Genomic DNA, 14628 nt, shown 5'->3' on the forward strand with positions numbered 1-14628 from the left:
TCATAGGGGATTCAATTGTAAGGGGAGTAGACAGGCGTTTCTGTGGTCGAAAACGAGACTCCCGAATGGTATGTTGCCTCCCGGGTGCTCAGGTCAGGGATGTCTCCGATCGGCTGCAGGACATACTGAAGGGGGAGGGTGAACAGCCAGTTGTCGTGGTGCATATAGGCACCAACGATATAGGTAAAAAAAGGGATGAGGTCCTACAATCAGAATTTAGGGAGTTAGGAGATAAGTTAAAAAGTAGGATCTCAAAGGTAGTAATCTCGCGATTGCTACCAGTGCCACGGGACAGTCAGAGTAGAAATTCAAGAATAGTCAGAATGAATACGTGGCTTGAGAGATGGTGCAGGAGGGAGGGGTTCAGATTTTTGGGATATTGGAACCAGTTCTGGGGGCGGTGGGACCATTACAAACCGGATGGTCTATACCTGGGCAGGACTGGAACCAATGTCCTAGGGGGTGCTTTTGCTAACACTGTTGGGGAGGTTTTAAACTAATGTGGCAGGGGGATGGGAACCAGATGCATTTTGGAAGATCAAATTCAAGAGCAGACTATCTGGTCAATGGAAGGGTCCTGGGGAAAATTGATGTACAGAGAGATCTGGGAGTTCAGGTCCATTGTACCCTGAAGGTGGCAATGCAGGTTGATAGAGTGGCCAAGAAGGCATACAGCATGCTTGCCTTCATCGGATGGAGTATTGAGTACAAGAGTCGGCAGGTCATGTTACAGTTGTATAGGACTTTGGTTAGGCCACATTTGGAATACTGCATGCAGTTCTGGTCGCCACATTACCAGAAGGATGTGGATGCTTTGGAGGGTGCAGAGGAGGTTCACCAGGATGTTGCCTGGTATGGAGGGTGCTAGCTATGAAGAAAGGTTGAGTAGATTAGGATTGTTTTCATTGGAAAGACGGAGGTTTAGGGGGGACCTGATTGAGGTCTACAAAATTATGAGAGGTATGGACAGGGTGGATAGCAAAAAGCTTTTTCCAAGAGTAGGGGTGTCAGTTACAAGGGGTCACGATTTCAAGGTGAGAGGGGGAAAGTTTAAGGGAGATGTGCGTGGAAAGTTTTTTACGCCGAGGGTGGTGGGTGCCTGGAAATCTCTGCCAGCGGAGGTGTAGAGGTGGATACGATAGCATCATTTAAGAGGAATCTAGACAGGTATATGAACGGGCGGGAACAGAGGGAAGTAGACCTTGGAAAATAGGAGACAGGTTTTTGATAAAGGATCTGGATCGGCGCAGGCTGGGAGGGCCGAAGGGCCTGTTCCTGTGCTGTAATTTTCTTTGTTCTTTGTTATTGAGATGGATGAAAGACAGTCTACACCATTCCTAATAATAAACACAAACTGTTGACCTTTATAGAAAGCTTTTAATGTGGGAACATATCCCAATGTATTAGAACAGGCCTAACGAGGGAAAAATTGGCAAGCTGATAAGGGAAAGTGGTGGTGAGCAAAAGCCTGGTCAAAGAGGTGGGTTTGAAAAGCAGTTTTAGGGATAAGAGGAAAGTGGAGCGAGAGGGAGGTGTAGGGAGAGAATTTCAGAGATTAGGGCCAAAACGGTGGGGTATCAAGCGGCACTTGTTTAACAACAACCTACTCACAGACGCTCAGTTTGGGTTCCGCTCGGATCACTCATCCCGACCTCATTACAGCCTTGGTTTAAACATGGACGAAAGAGCTGAACTCCAAAGGTGAAGCGAGAGTGACTTCCCTTAACATGAAGGCAGTATTTGACCATGAGGCATCAAGGAGCCGTAGCAAAACTAGAGTCAATGGGAATCGGGGGAATACCCTCTGTTGGTTGGAGTCATACTTGGCACAAAGGAAGATGGTTTTGGTTTTTGGAGGTCAATCATCTCAGTCCCAGGGCATCACTTCAGGAGTTCCTCAGGCCCATGTGATGAATGTAGACATTTTGGATGTATTGTATTATAGGTATTTGATGCAGTAAGGGTTAAACGCCTGTGCGTGCGACTGCTGCAGTCATGTTTTAAAAAGATATCCTAGTCTGAAAGACAATAAAACTTTGGAAGGCATGGGTGCAATCAAAGAATCATACAACGCTTGGGCTAATGGAATGTTGTTTTTATTAAAGGGATTCTCTGTGGAGTTCATTAGATTCCAGCTTGGTAAGATGGTGCCGTTGCTGGGTAGAGCTAAGGCATCAGCCATTTTCGTAGAAAGCAGTTCAGTTGTGAGCTGTACGAAGCTGTGACCAGAGGTGAAGCAGTTTTGCTCCCATCGCAGCTCCAAGGATTAATACACATGAACCTAAAGGTCATTCTTTCGAATTGTGCCATTAAATAATAATAAAAGCAGAGAGTGCTGGAAATACTCAGCAGGTCTAGCTGCATCTGTGGCGAGAAAAACAGAGTTAGCATTTCATTCCATTATGACGCTTCTTCAGAACATGAAGTCTATTTTGACTCCTTATCAACCTTTCTGCCAAATGCATCGCCTCAATCAGCTCTGTGTTATATATTTAATGTTGAACAATAATATGCCCAGCTTTATTTCGAGTGAAAAACACTTTTATTAGAAATAACTGAAAGAAATATATCTTAAGTTTTATTTTCACAACTTCAATTTGATTTACGCTGTGCTATTGTCACATAAAAAGTGAGAACGACAATTAGAATTAGTATTCTATACAAGAAAAATGAGTCAACGTCAAGAGATTTCTGCAGACTCTCTGAGCGAATGGGATCAAACGAGACCAGGATATCCCACCCTTCCTCCATTTCCTTCACCCTGGCTGTAGGGGAGAGGGATAATAATAAATATTGTGTTTGCTGAGGGAACTTTGAGGTAGTGATAAGATAGAGAGGAGGGGGTTCCTGGCAGAATGAGATAGGCAGTGGGTTTGTTGCCTGTGGATATTCTGTGGGGAGCCTGCACCTGAAGAGTGGTTACTCAGGCAAGACGCCAGAGGAATTCAGATTCTTGTCCGAACATGGAGATGGAATAAAAAATGGCCAGCACCTATTGTGAGATCTTTATCATATTAACTAGCAGGTGAGGGTGCTTGGTTCCAGGATCGTAAGTGATGTAAAGGTGAGACTTAGGTCACAGCTCGGAGCCGACATACATGCGAACATATGAATTAGGAGCAGAAGTAGGTATTAAAAACCGACCATAAACACACATCAAAAAATAAATAGTTGAGCAGAAGGTGCTGAGGAAAGGATTTACACAAATGCAAGCTTTCTTCTTATCGGTCGAGTAAATTACTTTAAATAAAATTGGGAATGTTGTGTAAGACAAAACATGAGGAAATACTTTGCCCTGGACCTCAAATGTCTGCATCCTCAGCCCCACGTCAGGTCAAGTGGAGGATAAGGGGGAGCTTCATTCTGTGCCGACAATGTGCCTCCGCCCATCCGAAAATACCATTTAATGCAATGGCATGCAAATGGACTGCTACTACTTATACTTATATACTTTAACTAGCAATCCCAAGGACATGCATTTAAATTGTATCTCGGTAGTCTGTAATGCTGATCTCTGAGAAGGTGGGGGCTGATACCAAAAAGAATGACAATAAAACAATCAGGATTGCTGCCAAAAGTCAACTGGCTCACCACTGGTCCTTGAGGGAAAGGGAACCTACTCCTCATGCTTGTCGGGCTTACATGTAACTCCAAACCCAGAGTAAATGTTTGACTCTTAATGCCCAAAGAGCAACTAGGAATGGGTGATAAAGTCATCCCTGTCCACGTCCCAGTACAAAACAAATGTACCAGGACACTTCATTGCAGGACAAGTGCGCATCAAAAGGATTGGTTGGAATGGCGGAGGTGCGCTTGAAGGCATGGTCTTAGAGATGAGTTATTAGAAAGTTTTCATAAGTGGAAAGAGGGGTCGTGAGTCAGTGGGGTTTGGGGAGGGAATTGTAGAAAGCAGAGGTATAATGGTGAAGCGAAGGGATTATATTGTGAGCGTTGGTGAGGTGGGGAGTCAGAAGGCCAGCGTTTCTGATTTATATTATAGTGCAGAGAGGGGGCAAAGCCACAAAAGACAAAGATTTTGATAACAATGCATTTGGGTTGCAGTGACGGTGAAGATGGGAGGGATTGGTCAGGGTGGCAGAGTTATTTTAGATGTGTTGGATCTCTGAAGGACAGAGTATTGGAGGCCTGGAGGCAGTTAAGGCACAAGTGGAAGTAGTGTGGGGGATCAAATAAGTACGCAAGCAGAGGGGTGGGGGGGAGGGTTGTATTAGAGGTGGCTATAATGTTGCTTATGATGCTTGATGGCATATTGAATTTAAGGTCAGCCCAAGTCAAATAAGGTACTGATGTTTCATTTGGATTGTACAAACAGACAGAAAAAGGTGAAATGCGGTACACAGTTCCTGTTGAAGTTCTCAATGTTGCCAGTGTTAAGTTATGGTTCTTGCAGAACTTGGTCAGATAAATAATCAGACAATATGACATGGGCTGAAGGGTGGATAACATTAGCAGGTACATGGAAGCTCCTCCCTGGTTGTGGGTTTGTCTTCACAGGGCAGCATGTTTACAGGGAAGATGAAGGTGACATGATTGGAACATTGGGTGGGCCAAAGGTGACCTTACAGCACAAGAAGAAGTCTTATTGAGCCTTCACCTGATGAAAGAGCTGCGCTCCGAAAGCGAGTGATTCGAAACAAATCTGTTGGACTTTAACCTGGTCCTGGTGTTGTAAGACTTCTTACTGTGCCCACCCCAGTCCAACGCCGGCATCTCCACATCATGGCTTACAGCACAAGGGGTGATGACCAATACTCTGGTGCATGTTTGTTTCTTAGTCGGTTGCAGGTAATCTTTTATTGCCACTTAATACTGAACTAACAACTGGATTGCAACTACCCAACATATTGATAGAAGAGACACCACGCCTCTCCTCCCCCCCCCCCCCCCCCCCCCCCGATTATACCAGGAATGTGTGTTTCTATTGCCTCTTTTACTATAACCGGGGACTGGTTGCACAGATATCCTTTTGATGTAGAAGGCGGCAATGTGATCTAATTGAGGTGTTTAAGCTGACTAAAGGATTGATGGAGAAACTATTCATTCCGGTGGGAAAATCCAGCATAAAATTCGAGCTAAACCACACAGATTCCAGGGAGAACCTTTTCGTCAAAATGGGTGAATCATAGTCATAGAGATTAGCAGCATTAAAACAGCCCTTTCGGCCCATCTTGTCCATGCCACCCTGTTTTTACCACTAAACTAGTCCCAATTGGGTGGGGAAAACGGGAATCCTTTCCTCAATTGGGAGTCATTGAAAATTCTAAAACTGAGATTGGATGCATTTTTGTTAGGTAAGGATCTTTATGGATTTGGAACCACGATGGGTGGCTGGGGTTAGATACTCACAAGCCATGACCTAGTTGAATAACCGCACAGGCTCCAAGAGTTCATGTTCCTATGAATGCCAATTGGAAAACTATAGACTTTTACCAATGGACCAGTGGGTGAATGCATCATTCAAGCCATTCACACATCAGAGTATCCAGGTTTGACTGCCAATACTGTATTGGGACTGGGAATCCGGTGGGGGGGAGAGGGGGATCAGTAAATATCAGTTCTTAGTTGCTATTCAATGGCTTACTGAGCATATCAGACTCAATTGTTATGCTATGGTTGAAGAGTTTGCTTGCAGTTGAGCATTAGGCCACCATATGAACAATGTCCTGAAGTTTGAAAAAGACACAGGGAAGCACACAGGACCTGGTGGACAACAGCAAATTCATGCCTTCCAATCTCTTTCTTCAAAGTCTGAAACTTTCCCAATATCGTCTTGAGTTAGTCAATAGGGTGAAGAATATCCACCACTTTGTGCATTAGTTGGTCAAGGAGCACCACCTAATAGTCATTTCAGAGAAGGCAAGCACTTTAAAGGGTAGCTTGCTGAGTTCCTTTGGACTGTGGACAATGAATGGAGATTGTGTTGATAAAGTCCATCAAACACTTCAGCGCACCACCCTCGTCAAAATCTTTGCAGGTCAAGAATGAAAACCTGAGGCAGTCAGGCTGTCGAGCCAATTCCACGAACGGTACACCCCTGTGGATTTAATGGCTTGCTTGTCATCGTTTATTGAATTCTTCAAATATCTGTGTTGTGTATGTGCCATTTTTGGTTAATTTAGAAAATTCTGAGTTCTGTTGGGATTGGTATTCTTTCCAATACTGAATCGCCATTGGACATTGCGACTGGGAAACGTTCCCTGACATCCCGGAGTTGATAGTCCAACTTTCTATATCAGTTTTGCAGTTTGACCTTTCCTCTCTTGTCAATGGTTGACATTGACTGAGTAACGGCTCTGACTGAGGTAGAACCTGAACAGCGTCACAAAACTCTTTCCTGCGGTCTTCTTCCCTTGTGGTGTCCAGTTGTAGGGTATCAAAATTCTGCAAGAGCAATGCAACACAAACACTCAACTTATTTCAATGTTCTTGCCTCTTTCTCCCGTTCCTCATCATACACTCTATAACCACCTAGCTAAACCGTACTTCAGAAGAGGCCGAGAATTTACAATTCCCAGAGTTCTGCTCTGGGTGAGACTTTTGACTGCCAATTTTGTGCGTTTCTGATCCCAGGGGCATGCACTTATGGGAAGACATCGACACCCACAACACTTTAAGCATTTAATGATTTGTACACCCAAGTGTGTGTGTGTTTGTGTGTATGGAGGGGGTGTTGGGGTGTGTCTGATGAAGGGGAGCTCTTATTCTTCTGCAGTATCTTCTTTATAAGGACTACCCCTTGATGTGAAGGCTTGTGAGCTCCCATGACCCTGAGAGCTATGCTGGTGGTAATATATCACCTGCTTGAGCTGGGCAAGTCGTAAGCTTAGGCCCAGACTAAAGGCCAATCCAGCGGTCCTCTAGTTAGGGGGCCTGTTTAATCAGGCTGATAAGCTTCCCACATAAAGGTGCTTTTCGTTACAGATATAACCCTGCAGAAAAGCCGAGTCTGTTACAGCTTGACAAGTCTAAATATCAGCTGTGGTGTATCACTATCTATCTGGTGGATGTGAGGCACAGTAATGCTCCAGTGCAATATTTTCCCTTGGACAGACATTAGTGGATGAAATGTGTTCCCTCACACACTACTAGACACAGGACAATCTATCTAACTGTTGCTGTGTAAAGGGGATTCTCCATGCCGGCCGCAAGTGATCTGACATTTGTCAAGAGTTTAAATGTTGAAAATCTCTCACTGGCCAGTGAAGCATTGGCAGACTGTCTTCTGGAGGCATTGCGAGCCCGAGATCTGGCCAGGTAAGGTTCTAACACGCCAGCATAACTGTTTCTGTTGCTCTGATGTCAACCTGGTTATCCTGCCTCTTTCTGTGCTGTCCACACCAAGGAGACCTGACCCAATCGGACTCCACTTCAGGCCAAAACCGACCCATTTTCAAATGCCAAGGGAATGAAAACAAAGCAGAAATAGGATGCATTGTCCTTGCATCCTGACCAACCCAGTGAACTTGGGATTTGGTTACTCATAGTACATTCATTCATGTTGGGAGGGACTTTAAATTTGATATTTAAAATTTTCATTCTTATTCCTACATGGCTTTGCTTTCCACCCCACTATTTCTGGAAGCTTATCTGGTCTGACATGTCCCGAAGGTTTTTATGTTCTTCCAACACTGGCCTTCAGTTCATCCCCGGCTTTCTTTGCTCCAACATTGGTGGCCTAGCTTTCTGCCAACTAGCCCCTAACCTCTGGAATTCCATTTCTAGATTTCGCCCACTTTACTTAAAATCTCATCTGACTTCATGTTTCATTCTTTACCCCAGTATTCTGTATGAATATGCTCCCATGGAGCACCTTGGGGCATTTACTTATGTTTGAGGCCCCACTCCTTCAAGCATGTCGAGTAGCAGAATCGTTTGCAATCAGCCTGCCAGGTTAAGAGGGCGCAGAAGATGAGAGCTGTGAGAAAGGGTACTTACTGGAACATAGGGAGCTGAAACTTTGGGAAACCATGCAGACTGAACTCTACAGCACAGCTTCCACGTGAGAAACAAAGACACCACTAGAATGGACGCTCCAAGAAGTAACACTGTAGTCACCACTGAAACGATTTCATTTGATGTGGCATCTGGAGTCATGGACACAAGATCAGAACAACATTGATTAGTCAACTTCTAGGGAGGCGAAGCAAGAGTAATGGAGTAAAAGTGGGTAAACGTAATTGCCGTGTTACAGATTTGATTTCTGGACAGTTGCAAGCTAACTAATTCCCTGAGTTACTGAGTTTTAAACTATGTTGGCCACAGCACCTGTAAGAGGAACGAGCCATTTTCTTTCACTCCCTCATGGGATTTATATGTCGCTGGTCTGGCCAACATTTGTTTCCCATTCCTAATTGCCTTTGTGAAAATGATGAGCTGCCTTCTTGGGCCACTGCAATCCATATGGGGTAGGTGCACCCACAGTGCTGACAGGGAGGGAGTTCCAGGATTTTCATCCAGTGGCAGTGACGGAGCACTGATATAGTTCCAAGTCAACATGATGTGTGACTTGGGGGGAACTTGCATGTGGTCGTGTTCCTTTGCTCCTAGAACATAGAACATACGGTGCAGAAGGAGGTCATTCTGCCCATCGAGTCTGCACCGACCCACTTAAGCCCGCACTTCCACCCTATCCCCGTAACCCAATAACCCCTCCTAACCTTTTTGGTCACTAAGGGTGATTTATCATGGCCAATCCACCTAATCTGCACGTCTTTGGACTGTGGGAGGAAGCCGGAGCACCCGGAGGAAACCCACACCGACTCAGGGAGAATGTGCAAACTCCGCACAGACAGTGACCCAGCGGGGAATCGAACCTGGGACCCTGGCGCTGTGAAGCCACAGTGCTATCCACTTGTGCTACCGTGCAGTGAATGGATCTAAATACTGTGTAATCATTAGTGAACATCCCATTTCTGACCTTGTGATGGAGGGAAGGCCATTGATGAAGCAACTGAAGATGGTTGGGTCGGAAATAGTAAATAATTATTTTGCTTCGGTATTTACCAGGAAAATGGACGCGACATCGGGAGATGATATTAGAAATGATATTGCATTTAAAATAAAAATAATGAGAAATGTTAAGTAAACTAGTCAAACTCAAAGAGGACCGAACACCTGATCCGACTGGATTACAATCATGCATTTTAAATGGATCTTGCGAAGTGATAGCAGAGGTACGATTAAGCATATTTAATCTTTTGTAAGAGAACAGTCAAGTGCCAGAGGAGTGACAGATGACTAACATAATACCTATCTTTAAGAAGGGTGATAAAGCATATTGGGATAACTATAGAGCAGTCAGCTTGACAACCACACGAGGAAACATATTGGAATCTCTACTGTGTAGAAAATATAACGTGTGTTCAGTGGAATTCAAAAGGGAAAGTATTGTGCAACCAAACTCATTGAATTCCTTGAGGAGATAACTTAGAGATTAGACAAGGGTAATTCGTATCTTGATTTCCACATGGCCTTCAGTAAGGTACCATATAGTAGGCATGAGAATAAAGTCGGAACATGCAGATTCAGGGGACAAGCAGCAGATTGGCTAGTTAGCCAACTGCAAGACAGAACACAGAGAGTAGGGGTAAATGATGGATATTTATGGTGGCAGAAGATGGAACATAGATTCACACATGAATCAGTACTGGACCATTGTTGTTCGCAGTTTATGAAATCTAGGCATTACAATCGCAAACACAATTACTAAATTTGCAGACAACGCCAACTTGGAAGGGAGAAATAAGACGAAGGAAGACAGCCACAAATTATGAGGAGACATTAATAAAGGTATAAAATGAACCTACAGTTGACAAATAAATTTCAACAGAAGTTATCATAGAAACATACGGTACAGAAGAGGCCCTTCGGTCCATCAAGCCTGCACCGATAAAACAAAAACTACTCTAATCTACACTAATGCCATTTCCCAGCACTCGGTCCATAGCCTTGAAAGTGCTCATCCAAGTACTTTTTCAAGATTGTGCGGTTTACTGCCTCAACTAACCCCCCAGGCAGTGCATTCCAGATTTTCACCACCCTCTGGGTGAAAATCCTTTCCTCAAATCCCCTCTAAATCTTTCACTTTAAAATTATGCCCCCTCGTTATTAACTCATAATCTTATATACCTCAATCAGGTCCCCTCTCAGCCTTCTCTGCTCCAAAGAAAACATTCCGAGCTTATCAAATCTCTCTTCATAGCTAAAATGTTTCCTCCCAGGCAACATCCTAATGAATCTCTTCTGCGCCATTCTAATGCATCTACATCCTTCCTCTAGTGAGGCCACAAGAACTGAAGCAAGTATTCCAACCGTGGCCTAACCAACGTTCTGTACAGCTACAGCATAACCTCCCTGCTCTTTTTATCTATGCCACGACTGATAACAGCAAGTGTCCCGTATGCCTTCTTACTACCCTATTCACCTGTCAGGCCGGACTTGAGGGAATCTGTCGACAAGCACCACAAGATCCCTCTGTTCCTCTTAGTGTCCTAATCTGTTCCTAGTGTCCTGCCATTAGTGTAAAAAGGAAGAATAAAGATCTCACATATTACTTGAAAAAGAAGAATGTAAATCGAGTGGAGGAGCAAATGGTTGTGTCAGTACGAAGTTATAACATAGATCAGTAAGATCATAACAAAAACAAACCAAGCATTCATATTTATTTTGAGAGGGACAGAATTGAAAAGTACAGATGTTACGTTAAACCTATATCTAACCTTGATCGAACCTTGATCTTCCCTGTAAGACAGTTACCCAAAAAAACAAATAGGGGAAGCATCCTTTCCCGGGGAGCAATGGGATTATGAAACTTGTTCGCACAGGAAATAGTCCAGGTAAATAATATAGATGCATTAAAGAGAAGGCTATAAGGGCTTATGTTGTGCTGCAGCCTTGGGGATAGTGAGAACATTATTACAGTGAATAGGGTGCATGTTTGCACTTAGTTTGTATCAAGACTCATCATTGCAATTGGCTCCGCCCTCATCACTGCTCCTTGCTCCACCCCTCATCATTGCTCTTGGCTCTGCCCTTCATCACTGCTCCTGGCTCCACCCTTCAATACTGCTCTTAGCTCCGTCCATTGTGGCGCAATGGTTAGCACTGGGACTGCGGCGCTGAGGACCAGGGTTCGCATCCCGGCCCTGGGTCACTGGCCGTGTGGAGTTTGCACATTCCCCCTAGGTCTGCGTTGGTTTCAGCCCCACAACCCAAAGATGTGCAGGGTAGGTGGATTGGCCACGCTAAATTGCCCCTTAATTGGAGAAAAAAAAATTGGGTATTCTAAATCTATAAACAAAAGAGAGAAGGCTACAGAAGCATATGAGGGAGAAGAGAATAGAGAAAGAATGGGTCAACGGTCATGTGCAGCATAAACACAGCCATGGACTGATTGGACTGAATAGCTGGAATCTATGCTGGATATTCTGTGCAAAACCTAAGCCATGTTCTCCCTGAAATCTTTGACATCACAAGAGAAAATTGGAAGCTGTCATGATTATTTCTTGGTCACTGGAAATTCATTCACCTTTATTGACTGTCTCGCATATGGGGTCACTGGGGTAGCTGGACTTGTTGTATCCTGAAATATAGAGTTGTGCTTGGAAACAGTACGTGATCCCTCTCCGCAGGTTGACATTGAAAGGATTGTGGTCCATGGAAATATTCAGAATCTAGAATCAAAAAGAGAAACAGAAATAGTAGGATAGGTGAACAGTGTTCTTCAGTAATAAAACGAATAGACATGGAACTCAATGTAAGGACCAACATAGGTCATTGAACCATCTGAGCCTGTTTCACCATTCCTGTAGATTTTGGCTGGTCTGTATTTCAAATCCATTTAACCACATTAGTTCCATGAATCTTGGTGGTAGTGGGGGGTGGAGCCAGGGGCAATGGTGAGGGGCGGAGTCAAGAACAATGAGTGGCGGAGCCAGGATCAATGATGAGGGGCAGAGCCAGGGGAAGTGATGAGGGGCAGAGCCAGGAGCAGTAATGAGGACGGGGCTAAGAGCAGTATTGAAGGGTGGAGCCAGAAGCTGTGATGAAGGGCAGAGCCAAGAGCAATGATGAGGGGTTGAGCAGGAGCAATGATGAGGGCGGAGCCAACTGCAATGCTGAGTCTCTGATACAAACTAAGTGCAAACGTGCACCCTATTCACTATAATAATGTTCTCACTATCTCCAAGGCTGCAGCACAACCCTGCTCGGATGCTGGTTTAGGAATGAATTAATTATTTTGCTCATTAACACTGGTCTTAAGGATTTTGGAGATGAAAGGGAAGTTGGGGATAGGACAGCTCCTTCATCCTGAGCTGCGCTCCGAAAACCAGCGATTCGAAACAAACCTGTTGGACTTTAACCTGGTGTTGTAAGACTTCTTACTGTGCTCACCCCAGTCCAACGCCGGCATCTCCACATTAGGTATAGGACAGTCATTAAAAAGGTGGGGGAGGGAGCATTGAGGGTTAAGTGTTAGATTTTTGAGAAGAGCGATGGTGTCAGCGGTTCAGGGCTAGGGTATTAAATTGCCATTCAGGTTTTGAAAATATCAAACTAATCATATTTATGTTTTTTCTTTTCCCTTTTTCAGTATCCAGTCTTTAATTCCCTCACTGCATTTCACTATTCGTATCTTCACTTTAATTCACCCTATCTCCATCATTCCTCTTGTTTCCCAGTGTTTATAATCCAATATATCCTGGGCGGGATTCTCCCATCAGCGGCTAAGTGTCGACGCCGGCGTAAAAACGGGACTGTTTTACTCCGGCGTCGGCGCCCATTCTCCAGCCCACAGGGGGCTAGCACGGCGCTGGAGCGGCCCACGCATACGCAGTTGGGCCGGCGCCAACTAGCGCATGATCAGTGGTCTTCTTCCCCGCTCCAGCCCCGATGCCAAATGGCGCAGGGCTACAGGAGCTTGTGCGCAGGAAAGGAGGCCCCCAGCTAGTGAGGTCGGCCCGCCGATCGGTGGGCCCCAATCGCGGGCCAGGCCACTAAGGAGGCCCCCTCTCGGGGTCGGACCCTCTCACCCCACAGGCTGCCCCCGGACCCTTCAACGCCGAGGTCCCGCCGGCTCAGAGGTGTTACGGCGCTGGCGGGACTCGGGTTTTTTGTGATGGCCCAGAGAATCGGTGCGCCAGGCAGTGCCGGCCCGGGCTGGTGAGTCAGCGCATACACCGACCGGTGCCGCGCCGACCACGCCAGCGCCGATGCCGGCGATTCTCCGCTCTGCGGAGAATTGCGTCCTGGCGTCGTGGCGCGATTCGCCGATTCGCTTGCCGCCGCGCTGATTCTCCGACCATGCGGGGAGGGGGTGGGGGGGGGGGGAATTCCACCCCCTATTCCTCTCACTGTCCTGTTATCACCTCCTATTTCCAGCAACTTACAGCATGAAAGATTTCCAAACTGAAATGTGCAGGTGAAAGTTCCAACAATGGTGAATGCTACTCCCTTCTTGATCCAGCAAGGTTTTTTCTCAATGATTCACACACTCTGATCACAGTCGGTTGCATACCTGCTGTTCCGCACCTTTCTCCCAGTAATAAATACGAGCATGGATGTTCTTGCTTATTTCACTGACATCCAAGGTTAGCGAACCACCTCTTACATTAACTGTCAGCCTCGGGGTTCTGAGATTGCCTTTAAAAAGGAAGATTTCATCCATTTAGCACTTTTTTCAAGCACTGGCTATCTAAGAACTGTACAGCCAATTATGTATTTTGGAGGTGTCACTGTTATAATGTCAGAAATTGTAGGAACTAATATGTGCACAGTAAGCTGCTATAAACAGCATTGTGATAAGGACCAGACAATCTGGTTTCTGTGATGTTGATTGAGGGATAAACATTGCCCAGGACAAGAGCCTTGCTCTTACAGTGGAAACAGTGGGAGGGGATCTTTCACATCAACCCAAGCAGCCAGAATGGGACTTTGGTTTAAGGTCTCATGTGTAAGACAGCACAACCGACATTGCAGCACTCCTCGGCCCTGCACTGGAGAGATTGCCTATAATTGGCGTCTTCAATCCCTGGAATGAAACTAGCACAAGGATGTGTCTGTCAAACTGTGGCCTGCATAAGTCCTTGTGTGTAGAACTGTCCCCCGGAACGAGTCTCTGATGCGAAACTGTCCCCCAGCACGAGTCCGTGTATGTGGAACTGTCCCCCAGCACAAGTCCGTCTCTGTGGAACTGTCCCCAGCACAAGTCTGTCTCTGTGGAACTGTACCCAGCACAAGTCCGTCTCTGTGGAACTGTCCCCCAGCACAAGTCCGTCTCTGTGGAACTGTCCCCCGCACAAGTCTGTGTGTGTGGAACTGTCCCCCAGCACAAGTCCGTCTCTGTGGAACTGTCCCCCAGCACAAGTCTGTGTGTGTGGAACTGTCCCCCAACACGAGTCTGTGTGTGTGTGGAACTGTCCCCCAGCACAAGTCCGTCTCTGTGGAACTGTCCCCCAGCACAAGTCTGTGTGTGTGGAACTGTCCCCCAGCACAAGTCTGTCTCTGTGGAACTGTCCCCTAGCACGAGTCTGTGTGTGTGGAACTGTCCCCCAGCACAAGTCTGTCTCTGTGGAACTGTCCCCCGCACAAGTCCGTCTCTGTGGAACT

At 45.8% G+C, this 14628-nt stretch overlaps 1 protein-coding gene across 5 annotated transcripts in view; it reads right to left on the minus strand.

Annotated features, from left to right (window-relative positions):
- Positions 1-2080: 2080 nt before the first annotated feature.
- Positions 2081-14628, minus strand: part of crfb16 (cytokine receptor family member B16) — a 113352-nt gene continuing 100804 nt past the window's right edge. For 3 of the 5 annotated variants that reach the window (XM_038816615.1, XM_038816612.1, XM_038816613.1), the window contains exons 4-7: positions 13538-13662; positions 11549-11693; positions 7957-8105; positions 4902-6402 (exon numbers count right to left, since the gene is read on the minus strand). In XM_038816615.1, the coding sequence (XP_038672543.1) occupies positions 6079-6402; positions 7957-8105; positions 11549-11693; positions 13538-13662 (743 nt within the window). In that variant the 3' untranslated portion in view covers positions 4902-6078. Of the gene's footprint in view, positions 2365-4901; positions 6403-7956; positions 8106-11548; positions 11694-13537; positions 13663-14628 lie in introns of those variants that run through there. The other 2 variants (XM_038816614.1, XM_038816616.1) reach the window with 2 other exon arrangements.

This window comes from Scyliorhinus canicula, chromosome 13 (assembly GCF_902713615.1).
Source record: "Scyliorhinus canicula chromosome 13, sScyCan1.1, whole genome shotgun sequence".
NCBI classification, from domain to species: Eukaryota; Metazoa; Chordata; class Chondrichthyes; order Carcharhiniformes; family Scyliorhinidae; genus Scyliorhinus; species Scyliorhinus canicula.